This window comes from Mya arenaria, chromosome 8 (genome assembly GCF_026914265.1).
Source record: "Mya arenaria isolate MELC-2E11 chromosome 8, ASM2691426v1".
In the NCBI taxonomy this organism is placed as follows: Eukaryota; Metazoa; Mollusca; class Bivalvia; order Myida; family Myidae; genus Mya; species Mya arenaria.
This window is the reverse complement of record NC_069129.1, coordinates 40,172,031-40,189,310: the sequence shown is the minus strand read 5'-3', so window position 1 is coordinate 40,189,310 and position 17,280 is coordinate 40,172,031. Positions and strand designations below refer to the sequence as shown.

General features: G+C 33.2%; 1 protein-coding gene across 2 annotated transcripts; it reads left to right on the top strand.

Moving 5' to 3' along the window:
- Positions 1–7,999: 7,999 nt before the first annotated feature.
- On the top strand, positions 8,000–16,058 carry LOC128243564 (SOSS complex subunit B1-like). Of its 2 annotated transcripts, none has more exons than XM_052961408.1 (7): positions 8,000–8,046; positions 9,481–9,576; positions 11,827–11,965; positions 12,824–12,895; positions 14,158–14,236; positions 14,600–14,738; positions 15,058–16,058. In XM_052961408.1, exons 2-7 carry the CDS (start codon positions 9,489–9,491, stop codon positions 15,249–15,251), a joined length of 711 nt encoding a protein of 236 aa, XP_052817368.1. In that variant the 5' UTR covers positions 8,000–8,046; positions 9,481–9,488; the 3' UTR covers positions 15,252–16,058. The 2 variants fall into 2 exon arrangements, with proteins under 2 accessions (XP_052817368.1, XP_052817370.1); XM_052961410.1 differs by lacking the exon at positions 8,000–8,046 and adding an exon at positions 8,778–8,801.
- Positions 16,059–17,280: the final 1,222 nt, after the last annotated feature.

Below are 17,280 nucleotides of genomic sequence, written 5' to 3'. Positions count from 1 at the left end.
TGACGTCAATCACATTATTTCACATAAATAAACTATTGTAGAAATAATGCGCATTAAACGATACCAAAAGGCATTAAAAATCCAAGGAGACCCTTTTCTCCGATTTCTAAAAATGTATTTTGAAAGATAACGCATCACAACAACCCAACGTCAATTGAAAACATATCACATTACAACGAAGGAAATTACATTGATGGATCCCGTAACTAAATCGACGCTATCCTCCTCAGATCCACGTGTGTCGCCAATACATTTCGAAATACAACAACAGCTCACAATGACCTATATATATACGCAAAAAATTGTGTGTATGTGTGTACACTCAGTGTGTTAAGATCCTTTGGACAATATTTCCTACTGTTCAATTAAAATTGCAGTGTGTTGGCGTTTTTCATCGCTGTGTTTCGTGTTTACAATAACGAAATTCAAGCGTAAAAAGTACGCGCCATATTCTACACTAGATCGTTCCATTTTCGATGCTTAGTTGCAAACCGATGCTTCACAAGCTGGTTTCCATTTTGTGCGTGTACCTACAATTGTTCCATGTTCGAACAATTGGCAACTTCATTTTACTGACCGTTCGAAGGCGGTACCTAACAATCCTTGATAAACATACCTAGTTTATATAAAATTATAGTATACAGGGTGATAAATCACGTTACTTCAACGGGGTTCTCACATGTGTCACCGCGGTTAAAAACTGATGTAAACAAGCAAGAAAGTGACAGTTATTTCTAAATATTTTTTTGAGAGAAAAGATTGGAAAATATTTCTTAGCCTATAAAAGCCTATGCTATTTTCTGCTTCTACAAGTGTGAAATATTTTGGATTTACTTGTATTTTAACGATGGAATCCTTTGCCAAAATTTCGGATCGACGGGATTTTGTAGAACGATGCTACGCTGTGTGCGCCGTGATTCTTTGTTTTGTACATATTTCTTAGTCATCTGTAATAGTTAAGATATCAGACATGCGTTAAAAAGCTCATTACTCTCATAAAACGAATTGTTCGTTAAATGTTATATTAGTTTTTTCAATAAATATCGAATTTTCATGAATTGCTGTTGTAAACGTTATAGTGATATGTGCTGTCATAAATGTAAACTTCTTCTCATCACAATAAAGCTGACTATGTTAAGTCGGTATCCTTAACAAACTTATCATAACATGTTCAGTTTATTCTATTTTATGGTTTGTAATGCCCCCTCATTTGTGACGAGAATTTAAACAACCTAAAGCTCTTATTCATGGTATGAATTTACACCAATTTGATCGATTTGAAACTTCCAAATATTCAGTATCCTTCTGCAGTTCCACCAAATGTTTACAAAGGTGGATAAATTAAATTGATGAAGTAATAGATACAATAAAATGGAAGGCAAAATTCACTTCCGCCAAACCCGTCTCATGTTCGTTCCAAAGTTAAAGAAATTCAACACTCAATAAACGACAAATAGCAATAACAATTAAATAACAAAATCGCCATTCCTAAAGGTTAACCATCAAACTGTCCACGCTCCAGTTAAATTCGTGCTTCGAAAATGGTCAAAATATCTTTATCCATAAGAAATCGGGAAATAATAAGAAGCACTGACAACGAAATTGACTACCATGAAAATGACCTTCCCTCGTAAGATGATAATTTGTATCTGGCATGGCCTTTCGTGTAAAAAGGTTCATCTCCAACCCGAGCATAGCGTGTTATGCGGAAACAAGGTTTTCACTTTTCAAATAATACCATATGACAATGTTTCCATTGTGCTGCAGACGACAAGCCTCGAGTTGTGATAATAAAGTTTCATAGTTTATTCAAATGTATAAAGGCCTTATGTCCATGAACATACACCAATGGAATTCATAATATATATAATTAAATGCACTTCTATCAATCGATCGTAGGTCACGATATATATTAAAACACGTATACTTATCTTTACTAACAAGATACTTTCGAAACACAACTTAAACATAGACAGTACACACTCAATATAATATAACCATAGTGTTATGCTGTACGTCATGCCATACTTTGGATAAAATTGTTTTGTTAATTGAAACCATTTTCATAATTTCAGCGTTGGGTTATTTACAAATTATTTGTTAGATGTTTTACACCTGTTATTTGAAATATGCAACTGTGTTTGTAACAGGTTGGCAAACGCCAACGATATAGGATGTTGCTTATTGCCAAACACAGGAGTTGTCATTCGAAGCCATATTGACTTAAGCTAACTGTTTTATTGCTCCTTTGTATCTAATTTAGCACCTTGACATACGTTTTGATTAAGAACTATTTGAAATCAGAAGTAATTAGTTTGAGCTGAGCTGACAGTCTTTATGAAGTATTTCCTGTTTTTCTATTGGTTTAATTTATGGTAGGCATGACCGGGCTGCACAATATAAAGTAACAGATTTTTTAATTGTTTAAAAAAAAAAAAAGGAGAAAAAGGTAGTTCTTCATAGAAAACAGACTCTTGAAATTTGTCTGAGCTCGAAGGTGGTTTTACCACAGTCCAGCAAACTATAGCGTTGTCGCTGTTGTACAATATATTTGGTGTTAATTTTTGGACTACACACACTGTGTTATTACATCAAGTATTTGTTAATGAAAGAACAACATAATAAAATCGTGAAAAGAACTTGGTGTCGTGAAAAGGATTTTGTTTTGGACTTCAATAGCTAATTCCACATAGGTGTCAAATAACGGGTTTATAGTTAAAAACGCACGGCACAACACTAGTGAGGTGACAGATCCTTTGAATAGTTTTATTGGTACATGTATTTGTAAAAGTTCAACAAATTTGGTTATATTTGGTCTATTTAAAAAGTTTTTATGTATGTATTGTATTGTCTTCTTCAATAACTAAATAAAGTACATTCAAACAAGAAATGAAACTCATCTACTATTTTATGGCAAACTTGACTTTTCCCTTCAAATTCAGAAATAGGTTTAGGTTTGTGCCATCTACCGGCCTCAATTTCTTACCTGACCCCTGACGAAAGTCTATGTCTCGTCAATGCTTTCCTAAATTTAACTATATTAACAGCACACAAAAGAGGTTGTAACTTACAATCAGTGAACAAAACAAACGTTTTGACTGTAGCTGAATTAATAAATTCAGCAAACCATTTTTTGTACATATACATTTTAGTCTCTGTTTCAGTTCACTTTAAATATATATTAAAATCACCAACAATTTGAAATAGCCATGCATCATAAAATCCTAGTGATTGCAATATATCTATAATAACTTTTGCCCATGACTAACAATTTGGCAATGTTTCTAAATATCTATACGATTTTCTTAAAATAGCTTTAACATATTTAAAGGGACTGTACACCAGATTGGCACCAAAAAAAGTTTTATTCTGTAACGAATCTCAGGATCTGTGTCGCCAAAATTAAAATCTAGTGTTGTATCCACTGTGCTACGAAGGCTTACTTCTATCGAGTGGTATATTTAAGCTATAAACCTAACTTGGTAATATCACGTGATAACATCGACTATCCAATCACGCATAAGGAATGAAATCTATTATAACGACATACCCAGTAATCTTTTTTAATGGAAAAATAACTGCTAAACTTAAAGTGACACTCTTATTCAAAATCAATACATACACATGTATAACAAACATAAATGTTATCTGATAAACCTTTAACTTCTTACTAAATTATGCGTTTATGGAACATATTAATTACTGATAACAAGATTGTAACCGTGTATTTAATAGCAGAAAGTGCAAAAATATTAAATGATTGGTGAATGCTAAAATATTTACTGTTGTCTACTATAGTTTTATAAGGTAGAAAGGCCGTGTGTTAAGCTCATTTCTTTCAAATTAAACTCGGTATCTTTCATTAGAACCATTGTTTTCGACATTTATTCATCCTTTTTGGAATATATAAAAATATTGAAAAATATGTTTAATTGTGGTAAATCTTATTTTGGAGTAAGAGTGCATCTTTAAATAAATTGTAAACTATGTGGTACTTCAGTTAGTAAGTTTCAATGCATTGTACACATTTAAACCAAGTTTATGTCAGTTTTCGACAATTTTCTTTTTTTCTTGCAATTTGATCATCTGGTGCACAGTTCCTTTAATATCATCACATTGAGAAATCTTTTACAAATAATAAATCACAATTTCTATAATTTGTAATGTCAAACAACAATGGTATATGATTATATTTATATAAACAACAACATGACTTTACTTATGTGATACGCAAACATATATCAAATAAATTTTTATTGCATACATAAAATCCATAACTTAAAAGGGTTGATTTTTTACATTATGTGTGCGACGTTTTGAATCATTTCACTCAAAGGGTTTTTCTTATATCATGAAAAAAAGAAATAAGTAGTTTATAATGACATCATATACAAATGCAATGGATCCAACCAGCAAAACATGTAATCACTATTTCTTTTATTCAATAGTTTAATGATTTATTGTACATTAAAACGTAGTTCAATCATTTCTTCGCTGTTGACTTGCTTTTACCAGGGGATGTACATTGAACGGGGTTGGTTGGAGTATATATTGTCTTCCATTTGAATGTACTCATCACTGCATCAATTAAATTTATCCATCTTTTGTCAACATTTGGTGAAACATATAAGGGTTGACTCCGTCTCTTACAGAAGAACAATGGATAATTTGGACATATCACCATGACGGCCAACCTAGAACATAAATTTGACATTTTTAATCGAACAAATGGATGGATATATATTCATTTCATAAAAGAAATATTATTTGGAATAAAAGTTCAGTGTTGAATGCATTATTGTCAAAGTTGAGAGAGTAGTTCAAACTACTTATAAAATCAATTAAGCATGTTATGAGAATAATTCACGTTAACAACAACAAATATATAATTCACGTTAACAACAGCCTCTCTTGAAATATCGATATTCATAAAAGAACTAAAATAAATTTTACAAACAATTCGTTTAATGAATGAAATGAGTAAAATCAACATTTTAACACATGTTTGAGGTCTTAAATATTACTAATTATAAGAAATGTATAGAAAACAAAGACTCACGGCGCACACAGCGTTGCATCGTTCTACAAAGTCCTGTCGATTCGAAATTTTGGCCAAGAATTCCATCGTTAAAATACAAGTAAATCCAAAATATTTTAGACTTGTAGAAGCAGAAAATAGTATAGTCTTTTATAGGCTAAGAAATATTTCCCATCTTTTCTCTCAAAAAAGTTATTTAGAAATAACTGTCACTTTCTTGCTTGTTTACATCGGATTTGAACCGCGGTGACACATGTGAGAACCCCGTTGAAGTCACGTGATTCCTCACTCTGCACTGTGATGTTTGTGGAGTTTTGTGCTGTTGTTCCGTGTTCCTTGTTTGTTATTGTTTTGTTTTTGTGTTCTATGTCTTTGGCGTTTACTCTGTGCTGTTAAACGGGGTTTATGTTTACACTTTTGGCTAGTGAGCTTGCTTTGTAGTTTTTCATATAAATATTCATAATTTTAGTTTACATTCTGTTTAAATTTTCCATCCATGAACTGTATTACCCTTACAAGTCAAAGTTTGCTTAACTTTGCTACTGTGCAGTCCAAGTCAGGCATATCGCTTTAAATACAAGCCAAACAGAAAGGGCATTGATTTTCATTGAATACATTAAGACGACATTTTTCACTTCTTTGCAACAAGTTTGTGTGAGCCGCTGCTTCCTACCTAGTACTGTAGCATCTTTAGAAATGTACCCAACTATATGAGGTGGTGGAACACTCGGCCCTCCACTTGTAACTAACAGGTAGATTCATTAGTTGTGCTAAAATTATACTTCGATGTCATTTTATGGACAATTACTGGCAAAGTCAACGATGTTGGACAAAAATCTGATATAAAGGTCAAAGTCACATTTATAATGGTCAATGCGAGTCTTTTCGAATATGGCAACATCACACAGGGTGGAACATGGTACAACAAACATGACCGGAATTTACATCCCGGGATGTTTTCATGATGTTTGGATTAAGTCTCTCATTCAAGTCGAGCAATCTGGTACCCAAATCGATCAACCAGTTGGCCTAATTTGCCTTGAACTATGCACTGATATGCACAATTAATAAAAAAGTCTATTTGGTAGATACAATCTTAAAAACAATGTTTTATTTTCCCTGTTCATACAATGTTGTAGGTTGTTGCTTTTTTCAATTCAAAACCGTAATTTTTATATTTAATTACCAAGCATTAACACTAGAAGCACTTTCTTTTCAAGTCAATATCCCGGAGATCATATGGGAGACCAGAATACTCGTCTGACAGTGATCCTCTCTAGTTCGGCGACGGAAGTTTGTTTTCTTTACGCCTTATCCGACTCGAACGTCACAAACCACATGATACGACCACTAGGTTTATAATCTGTGAAGGAAATTGACCGATCGGGAAACCAAAGCATTTTTTTTTCAGTGAGACATCGAGACTCTTTCGAGATGTTCCCTAATTTGGAACCAACTGCTTCCCAAAGATCGGGAAGCAAAACCAAGAATTCAATGGTTCACGATTGATTTTTCACGCATTGTGAAATTAAAGGAAATTCTGAACAGAAGAATAGTAGATCTATCTATTTCCAACCCTATACAAGTATATCCAAATATTTGACCATGCTGGAAATCCTCTTTCCCACAGACAAATATAAAAATGTACCTCGTATGAAACTGCTTTTTCACTACGGACAAAATAGGTCCAGCAACTGTATTTATACATTTTTACTATAAATATTTTGTGTAACTGAGGTTTGCGAAAAAGGCCTAGTTTAAGCCATCTATAATTGCCCCTCCCCCCAAAAAAATAAATAAAAAATAAATAAATAAAAAAATAAAATAAAAATAAATAAATAATAAATAAATAAAAAATAAAGAAATAAAATAAAAATAAAAACCGTGTATTTGTACACAACCTCTGTTAATTGATCTTAATCTTATTGCCTAATTGTCTTATCAGGTATCCGATCCGAGTATCCCACTGTGCAGTTTTGGAGATTTGTATTATAGAAATGGACCCTAAATGGCCCTGGGCCTATAAACGAATACACAGGAAATTAGCCCCTACTGTGACACCAGTGCAATTAGCAGGAGATGCACAGCAGGGGATTATCATGCCAAACATTCCTTAAACTAGGCACGGTCGCTCGTGTGGATAGGTTCATCTCGTGCAGGGTGATCTGCGGAAACTCGGTAAAACTCGCATGTTTGCGCTAAAAGAAAACTACGCTCGGGTTGGGATGCACCTATTTGACACTCTTGGCCATGGTAGATACTCTAGTATGGTACATGTGTTGTCTTGAATTGTCTTTTGATAAGTCAGCTCTCTATGTGTTTATCCCTGAGCCAATTTATGACCACGTACTGTGTCAATTTCCACCTGCCCAAGCCTTACAACCGAACGATGGACTGGTGTTAGGTTTTAAGAACTGATTTGTGCATGGCTAACCGTTAAATAATGTAGTGTCCTAAATTACCAAAAAATAATGGTAAAACGAACACGTGTACCTCATTTACATGTAAACAGACATGGTTTGATTGAATTATCTTAGAAAAGGAATGGTCCAGGATCTTTATAAAGTATTTTTATATGTTTTAACACTGAGTATGTTCAATCAATGTTAGAAGTTAACCACATATGTGTACGTAAATACACAGTCGTTGCATTATAACTTTTAGACATGGTCATTTCCTCCTCTGATTATAAAGGGATCAATTAGACCCATACAGATGAAAAATCTCTTATTTACAGTTTTCTGTTACATTTATAATATAAATTTTATACAATGTATGCGGATATATCAAAGCGGTTGGAATGTTACAATTGAATAATATGTTATTATAATTTCATTGAACACTGTCTTATTTTCTGATATTTTTTGAAGATTTGATTTTTGTTCTTATCAAAAATCAAATTCACCGTTCAAGGAAACCGATACCAAACTGCCGTTATGACAATTACAAACCGTAAGAGTTGTTTCCCTTATTTTTAAAGTTGCCTTGATCAAAAACCTTTAGGAATCGTAAGTTTTTTCATTTATATCCATTTTATATAAATTGTAAAGGTTTATGTAACTCAGATGTGTCAAACGGGACACAAATTATTTTCAAGCACGGTTTGATTGATTTGTTTGCATAATATGTGTCTATGCTGGCCACTTATTAGAGTTAGTATAAACAACAACTGCACAAGGGGGACAACTAACATTTGCACTATTTTCACTGTCCCTATTACTTATTAAGGAGGGCCTTTGGGGGTCTCATTTATCCCTTTCAAGTTGTTTTTACATTAGTATGAAACAAATCAAATGACTGATGGTTAAATTTAATAATTAGATCTTGTGTGCACAGTATTTTCAAACAAACAGCGGCGCTGGAAGGTATTAACTATTTAGTAGTAGGGAGGCGGGGATTGGTCCAGCAGGAGAGTGACCCCTCTGTGAATATTTTTTTTAAATCATGACACATTTTTAGGACCTACTTCAATTGTTTGAAAGGTCTTTGATATATTGAAAACTATAGATTATACAAATTATTTCAACAACTTTTGAGTTTCAATTCTTGGAATTTGCTTTAAAATTTAATTCTCACACCTGCCTATATCTTTTCATGTTCTGATTTTTTCTAATTTGTGTATAATAATTTACCTTCTACCAGCACATTGTATTACAATTTCTGCCTTATCATAGAAAATGGGTGTTTGGGGAGCATCCATCACATTTAGTAATATTCTTGTTCTTTGTTTTTTTTTCAGCTCAACTGTCTCTGCATTAAATGAGTATGCCCCTGGATGTATACTACTTATATGAGTAATATGATTTCCTGTTGTTTTTAAGGTGGGTTCACACTATGAACGTTTGAACCAGCATTGGTCAGCGTTTGAAAAGTCTAAGAATGGCCAAAACATCAGCAAAGTTGCGTTTGCAAGATGGATTTTTTACAGTCACACTACCAACATTTTTCATCAACGTAAATGAAATTTCCTAGCATTTGACAGTGTTGGCAGCATTTGCAAACATTGTATTTTTTCTATTAGCGTAGGCAATCTTTTGTTAAAGCAGATGTAGCTTATGTGTAGCTGTCGCTGACTTAGTCCAACTAAGACAAACAAATGCTCAGCTCAGAAGTGAGGTGAGGTCAGCATCCCACGTCTTCTTTAAAAAGTGGTCATATCTGTTACGATCCATTGTCCAAAGTTCACCAAACTTTGGCAAAGCTACGGATTCACTGTGTTCAAAATGTTGACAAAGTTTTTGCATGTTTAAAAGTTTCAACAAACACAAAGTTCGCCAGGGAACTTCATCTCTTATAAACTTTTATAATTTTTTTAAGAGCAGAGCTGGACGTTTGCCCTAACGTCAGTAAACCAAACGTCGTAGTGTGAATCCAGCTTTATCAGACCCATGTTGGTACTATTACTTTTCACATGGCACTAATGCTTTTTTCTTTTCATACAGCTTAGATCATGACAGACAATCTGCAATATGCATACATAAAGGATGTAAAACCATCACAGAAGAACCTCAATGTCATCTTCATTGTGTTAGAAGTTGGTGAGTTTTTCCTTTTATAAGTTTATTCTTTAGGCCATTTTCTTTTATTAATTGGTTAACGGATTTTTTTTTAAAAATGTTGGACGGGTGGTGCGAAAAAAAAAGAAAAGAAAAAAGGATTTCATACTCATTCTAATTTTACAATACATGTACATGTATTTTTCATAGCATTTGTGGCGAAACCCAAAACCAAAAGATCAAAATAACAACAAACAGGAAAGACATGTTCATAGATACATATGAAATGCTTAAGTATGTTTTGATTTCTATGCAACACAATGTCTTCAATGCCTCAATATTATAATGAATATTGATATGTTCAAATGCTCACTTTGTCATACACATACCAGTATGTTTGGCTTTACAGTCCAATTTTCTCTCCTACCAATTTCAAATTCAAATTAATGTAATCATTAAATAAGCATTTTATACACTTCCACCTTAAAATAATGTCACATTTTAAAGCTGCACTCTCACAGATTGAATGTTTTGACAACTTTTTTTTATTTTTTGTCTTGGAACGAGCCAATTTTTGCGAAAACCCATGGAAACCAGTTATATAGGACTGCTGACAAAAAAATAGATCACAGTTTTTTATATTTCTGTTCAAAAACTGATGTTTTATGCATTTTTTCTAAACCTTTAGTTACGGTTTAAGCCATAAAACATTATTTTTGGAACGGAAATATGAAAATCTACGATCTGATTTTTTGTCAGCAATCATATATCATTGGGTTGCAGATATTTATGCAAAAAATTGTTTTTTCCAAGACAAAAAATAAAAAAAAGTTGTAAAAATGGTATATCGGTGAGAGTGCAGCTTTAAGTCAATATTATTACAAACTTTCAGTTTTACTGTCACTTTTTGTTGATGTTTTTTGAAGCACATCCTGACTACAAGAGTGTCCTATTTTCAACACTATTTCCACAAATCAACATTACAATGAATATGCCTGTGTCTCCTTATTGCTGGGCACTACTTCTTCTCAACAGAAAAACCACAATGTAACAAATTTCACTGACTCAATTATTTATTAAATGGAATATGGAAATGTAAATAATAAAAATGACTTTATATTCAGTAATGAATTCTTTGAAGTTAAGATATTTCTCTGCAGCTATAACAAAAATTAAGTTACCCCAGATTTTGATTACTTGAATAGTAGTCTCCATATAATTTGTTTCACTATTAATGCCCCCCTGGGACAAACACAGGACAATATATTTTATCAATTTCTCTGGGTTTTTTTTTTCATTTTTTTTTTTTTTTTTGAGTTTTCGAAATAATTGGGCGGCGGATCCGTTAACCAATTCATAAAAAAAGGCCTTATATACAGCATGATTAAGCAGTTAACAAATTCATTATTGTCAGAAATACATTTTAAGTTAATTCATTATTGTCAGAAATACATTTTTAGTTTATCATACATGCCATATCCCCCGGCGGGGGAAAAAATATCCCGGAATTTCGATCCATCCCCCGGTCTCCCGGCGGGAGGTAAAAATCCCCCGGAATTTTAAATTATTTTTATTTATTTTTTATTTTTTTTAGAGATTTTACATCAGGCAATAATGACAAAGTGAAACCACAGTATGTCAGTGAAACTGACTGTAAAGAAACAACTCCTCAAGGGCGAATATACTGTTTAAAAAAAGGTATGATAAATGCTAAAAGGAAACCTTAACAACAAGTGATCAATTAATTTGAAGTAATGATCAAAGGCAAAGAAATATTACTATTTTGGAAAAGGAAGAAATTAATAATATTCATTCCATTCTCTTAGTGTCTGAACGTCATCATAGCTGATAGTATTAAGCAGAATTTTTTAAAAGACTTTGGAGGAAGGTAAATTTAATTTACAGTATTACAGTATGACATGACAGTGTATCATAAGAATATGATAAATCATGACATAAAATAATTCTGTATAATGAAAAAGTTAGAGGTTTTCATAACAACATATATTATGTAAATACATTTTTTCGTACTTGCGTCTAAAAATACTTTGAAATTTCGCCAACTTAAACTTGCTAAAGAAATCCCCCTGAATACTACCAAAATCCCCCTAAATTTCAGCCTTTCTGAACAAATCCCCCTGAATGGTCTCCAGAAAATATGGCATGTATGGTTTATCTAAAAATGAATTACTATTTCATTACAAATCAAACCTACCTACCCTATTTTGAGGGGCCTGAAATAGAAATATAACCCTTATTAGCAATAAAAGGATTGTATGATATGTATTTCAGGTGCTGCCACAAGAACAAAGGACAACCACACAGTACGGTCATGCAAGGTTGCGGACAAAACGGGAAGCATCAACATCTCAATCTGGGACGAAATAGGAGAGCTGGTCTGCTCCGGTGACATCTGCAAGCTTGTAAAGGGGTAAGTGTACAATCCAAAATCCACAATTACTTTGGCTCAAGCCAGAAGCTATTCCATATATGGAAAGAAAATGCTTGAGGATCAGTATCAATTTGTTCTTGATTGTAAACTTTATACTGATATTGGAGAAACATACATGGATATGAATTATTATGTACTTCCAAATGTGATAAATTTTGTAGAATTATTCACCTCTCAGAATATCAATGTAATTACATACACATACACATACACATATGTTCTACAAACATCAGAAGAAGTGAAGGAAAGTATTGAAATTTTGTCTGCATAAACAAAGCATCTGGGTGATATGGGCTGATTCAAATGGTAGCTGTAAATCCCTTGTTCTTATCATTATCCAATGACTGGCGTCAGCAACAACAGTGCAGCGGGTAACAATGTTGAGTGAAACAGTTCAAATAGCTGCAGTTTACTATAGATGGCCTCACATCAAAATGCAGAAGGTGCACTGTTTCCGGTTTCATAATGTTTACATCACTGAAATTATAAAGGCGAGCTGCATTTTATTGCGAAATGTGGAATAAATGGAAAAGGGTGTTGTATCATGTTATCAAAATGTCTAAAAATGATTGGACAGTTCACAGAGAAATAGTAAAGCTAAAATTTTAACTTCTTAAATGGTAACTTCTGCATTTTGTAAACAAAACCATGTGTTATCAAATTACAAATAACAAACAAAAGAATGTTGCTCCTGAAAACTTGGGATTTTTTAGCTTCTGCCTTTTGACGTAAGTCCAGTGTTATGTATTATATAGTATATTGTTTCACATAATGATAGTATGTGTTACATTTTGTTCAAATTTATGTATTAATAAGACTGATTTTGTTCTATTTCAGATATACAAATATTTTCAAGAATTGTTTGACACTCTATGCTGGCAAGAATGGTGGAATAACCAAAATTGGAGAGTAAGTTTTTAAGCTCTTTTTAGGTCACCGTCAGTCAACAATTGCTTTTACTCCTAAACCACCTGGCCAATTAAGATGAAACTTCACTGGGATGTTCCTTGGATGGTGCCCGTCTAAAATTGTTCAAAGAAATGTATTCCATGCAGAACTCTGGTTGCCATGGCAACCGCAAGGAGAAAGTTTAAAAATCTAATTGACCAAAACCTTTCCAAGTAGCACTCTTCTAAGTTAAAATTATGCCTCTTGGGTCAAAACTGCCCTTTTTAGGGGGTCACAAGTTTCTAATCTACTTATAAATGGAAATCTTTGAAAATCTTCTTGTCTAAAAAAATGCTAGGCCTGACCCTTGTTATTTTGTATGTAGCATCATATAGAAGTCCTCTACCGAGTTTGTTCAAATCGTGCCCCTGGGGTCTAAACTGGCCCTGCCCTGTGGGTCACAAGTATCTTATAGACTTATATAGGGAAATCTTTGAAAATCTTCTTTTCTCAAACCACATGGCCTATTTGGAACTTGATCATGTCATAGTTTTTCACACCATTCTGCGAATGCACTCGGGCATCGGCTTAATGTGACAATGGAGCACAATTAGCGCTTGTTAAAGAATGACATTGAACACTCATATATTACAAACATCGATGTCAAAAAATGAGCGTTTAATTTTGGTGAAGTAGTGTGTATATACATGTAATTGCTGGATAAAACAACCTGAATATCATTCGAAAATGTCTATCTCATCAGATTCGATTGCCGCATTGCTCAATCGACCCTCTACCGAACAATTCTTGACTATGTTCTGGATGCATACATGTGCTGTCATTTTGTTTTAAATGTTTTATGTTGTTTTAATAAAGAAGTATGATAACAAATTGTTTGTCTAAACAATAAATCAACGGGTATTTTTGTAAACGGAAGATCACTCAAATGAATGTATGGAATTAGTAACGTGTAACCTTACAGCTTAGTTTTTCTCGTCATCTATAATTCGCAAACTCTGTCATTTTCTGAAAATTGTTAATCTGAATTATCGCTATTCCGAAATAATTTCTTGGGTCCCTATGATTTCGGATTAACGGTGTTCAACTATATATCAAAACGGAAAAGGGACAATGTCCATATGTTTAACAAGGTTTTTAACTCTGGCTTTGATAGTTGTTGAATTATTCCCCATGTTTGAATGAAAAAAAGCACAACAACATCAACATATTTTTTCGGACAAAATTAGAATCTTAAAAGAAGAATGAAACAAATTATTTTCCAGGTTTTGTCTACAGTTCACTGAAACCCCAAATATGAGCGAACCAAATCCAGATTATGCCAATCCTGTCAAAAACAAAGAGGTAAGCCTGTATGTTAACATCACCTGCTAATGATACCTTTGCATTTACATATTTCAATTGTAAGGGCTCTGAAATATATTCTGGGTGCAATATAGTTATCACCCTGTATGTCAGTTATTTCGTCCGTCTGTACGCACCAATATCAAGGGTTTAGGGGTTTACTGACAGTAAGGTTATGGGCCTTTTTATTTATAATTTTCTATTTGAAAAACTCAAAAACCCTGGTCATGAGCAATTTGTAAAAGAAGGAAAAACCTCATTAACCATAAATGTTGTTCTTTATAGCTTTCATACTATTAAAAATTTCAACATCAAACTTCATAGATTTGGTTACAGAAATCTTATTGAATGTTCTCTCATCAGGAGCAGGCCAACCAAAGGAAGTCACCTACAGAGTTAGATGGGAGTGGGGGCAACCCCCTCTCTCAGTTGAACAACCCTGGGGGTCGAGGGTCACCCCCAGTCAGACCAGGGCCTGGACAGCAGCCAAACAGAAACATGGGTAAGTATGGGATTTGTATTGAGGCCAATCCAATATTTCAGTTGAAAGGTTCAACCCCTTTTAGACTAGGCTGCAGACAACAACAAAACAGAAACATGGTCCTTGGTCTGGGGGCTCAGTTGGTTTTATAGCTGTTTTTTTAACACTTTCACAATGCCTGAAAGGATTTATTTTTCCCAATGAATAATTAGGGAAAAAAGGGTACAAAATCTTCTTTATTTCATGAACTGTCTTAATATTGAAATCTTGAAGCTTTATTGCAATAAAGATAAATCCTTAAAATATTTGCAGTACATTATAGATTTCTTTGTATTTTCAGGTAATGGTCAAAATTTTAATCAGAACAGACAGCAGAGACCTAGTGGCCAATCAGGTCAAGGTCAGAGGTCAAATTACAGCCCCAACATTGGCAGGGGTCAGCAAGGTTTTCAAGGCAATGTACCACAAGGTCGAGGTCAAGGTCGCCAACAAGGTCAAGGTCAAAATACACAGAACAGAGGTGGAAGAAGATAGCATTATGAGAGATGGACAGTTTGCTAAACACCACTGGTGAACTAATAGAAGTAAAACATATTAGTAAATGACACAATGCGGAACCACCCTGATATAAATTTTCATAACTGTAAAACACACTGAGGGTTGTAAAAGATACATGATAACTCTGGGAAAACAAATGTACCAGTACATGGATTAAGATTCAATATACTATCTTGTTCAACAAGGGAGAGTTTTATTGAGAGCGAGTTGTAATTCCTTTCAACCCCTGATTAATTGGCAGTTCATTTTGTATTTGAATCTTGATGAGATGTAAAGATGACATGTCATAATTTACATACAAGGAAGAGCATCTGTACAAACATACATGCTGATAAAACACTTAGAATTGATGGTTGATATTCATTTCAATCTTAACAGTAGTTGAACTGCAATTCATGAAATTTTGCACAATCAAATGCATAACAAAAATATATTTTCTTTATTGATTATTTTTTATTGTAAATTTTTTTAGTAAGTTGGTATTCAAGGTTAAGTCAGAATAGAAAAAATGAAATAAAATGTTCACTTTGGTATTAGTTGTGTAATTTTTTATAGATTTGTAATAGGCAGTTGATGAAATCCCTTTCTACTAACATTATAAGCTTATGTTTAAAACAAAGAGTTAAGATATTGATCGAGTTATGCATGTTTTTCAACATAAAAACAAAGACGAGCATTGCCTTTGCTCAGCAGTTCTCCTTTTTATCTTACATTATTAATTATGACATTGTAAATATTGATGTTGTATTGGTGCATATTTTGTAAATAAAACACTTCAGTATTTGTTCGGCTTTGCTTATACCTGCTTCCGAGTGTTACAAATGATCATACTTCAAGAAGTTCAAGTATTAGTGTCCAGTCAGATTAAAGAATTCTACAACTGAGTTCTGAGAAGGGTAAATGAGTCTTTGTTAGTATTGTGATGTGTTTTAGGTACATATATGTAGCTGTACAGCTAGTGATTGCCTCGAGGTTTTAATTGAATTATCCATTGAAGTGTTATGTGACAAAGCCCCGAGTTAAGTAAGTTAAGGTTAACTAGTGTTGGAAATCGGTTGCAATTTTACTATCGATGATCGGTTCCACTCAAGTAACTGATTATCGATAGTACAATCGGTTTTTAAAATACTAGATAGTACCCAAGTTGTAGATTTATAATCGTGTACAGTATTAAACTCTTAATCATTATATGCATATACCTTTTGTCTATGATTGAAGTTATTAAGTGTTGTTGTATAAAAAAAACATTAATTTTCTTGCTCATTGTGGCTTTCATCAGCCATTTTGTTAAAGATAACATCTGAAGGTATGACGTCACCATTGCGTCATATGTACTTCCGTTGTGTGGAAAATTCTCAATAAAAAAAATGTTTTCATGACTGATAGACATGTTTTCACATGCTCAATACACTGTAAATAAAAAATATCCTTATTCCTGAAACTTTTATACCTTAAGTATCTATTATTGCTTGATTTATTATTTAGAATAGAGATTTAAGCATAAACTGCTGCCCTATAGTTGAAAGGTAATCTTGGAAGAACTGTCATGGCGGACTGTGCCATTTTGAGAGTTTGTTTTTCAAGTGGAGAGATTTTTCTTAGTAATAACTTGACCCCCCTTTTTTATTGGCTTAAAAGGTAATTTAAAGCTTGTACTTTAAGAATATATATGTTTATCATAGTCTGCATTCGCTCGAAATGCCTTTAAATGTTGTCTAAAAATAATCATTTCACATTGAATTATAGAGGAAATGACAATGGTGGTGTGTAACCTGAACACTTACTAATATTTTTTTATTTATTTTTTTTTGGGGGGGAGGGGATGAAACATATATTCTTGGTGACATGTTTTGGGGTAATAAATTTTACATAATAGTTTTTATCAGATTTTGGATCAAAAAGCATTCACATTATTTCGGAAAAGACTGTTGACATTATTATACTTTGTTTTTATGTCAAAATGCCCCAGAATACCTCATCAACAATGTCTTGAAAGTTCTTGATG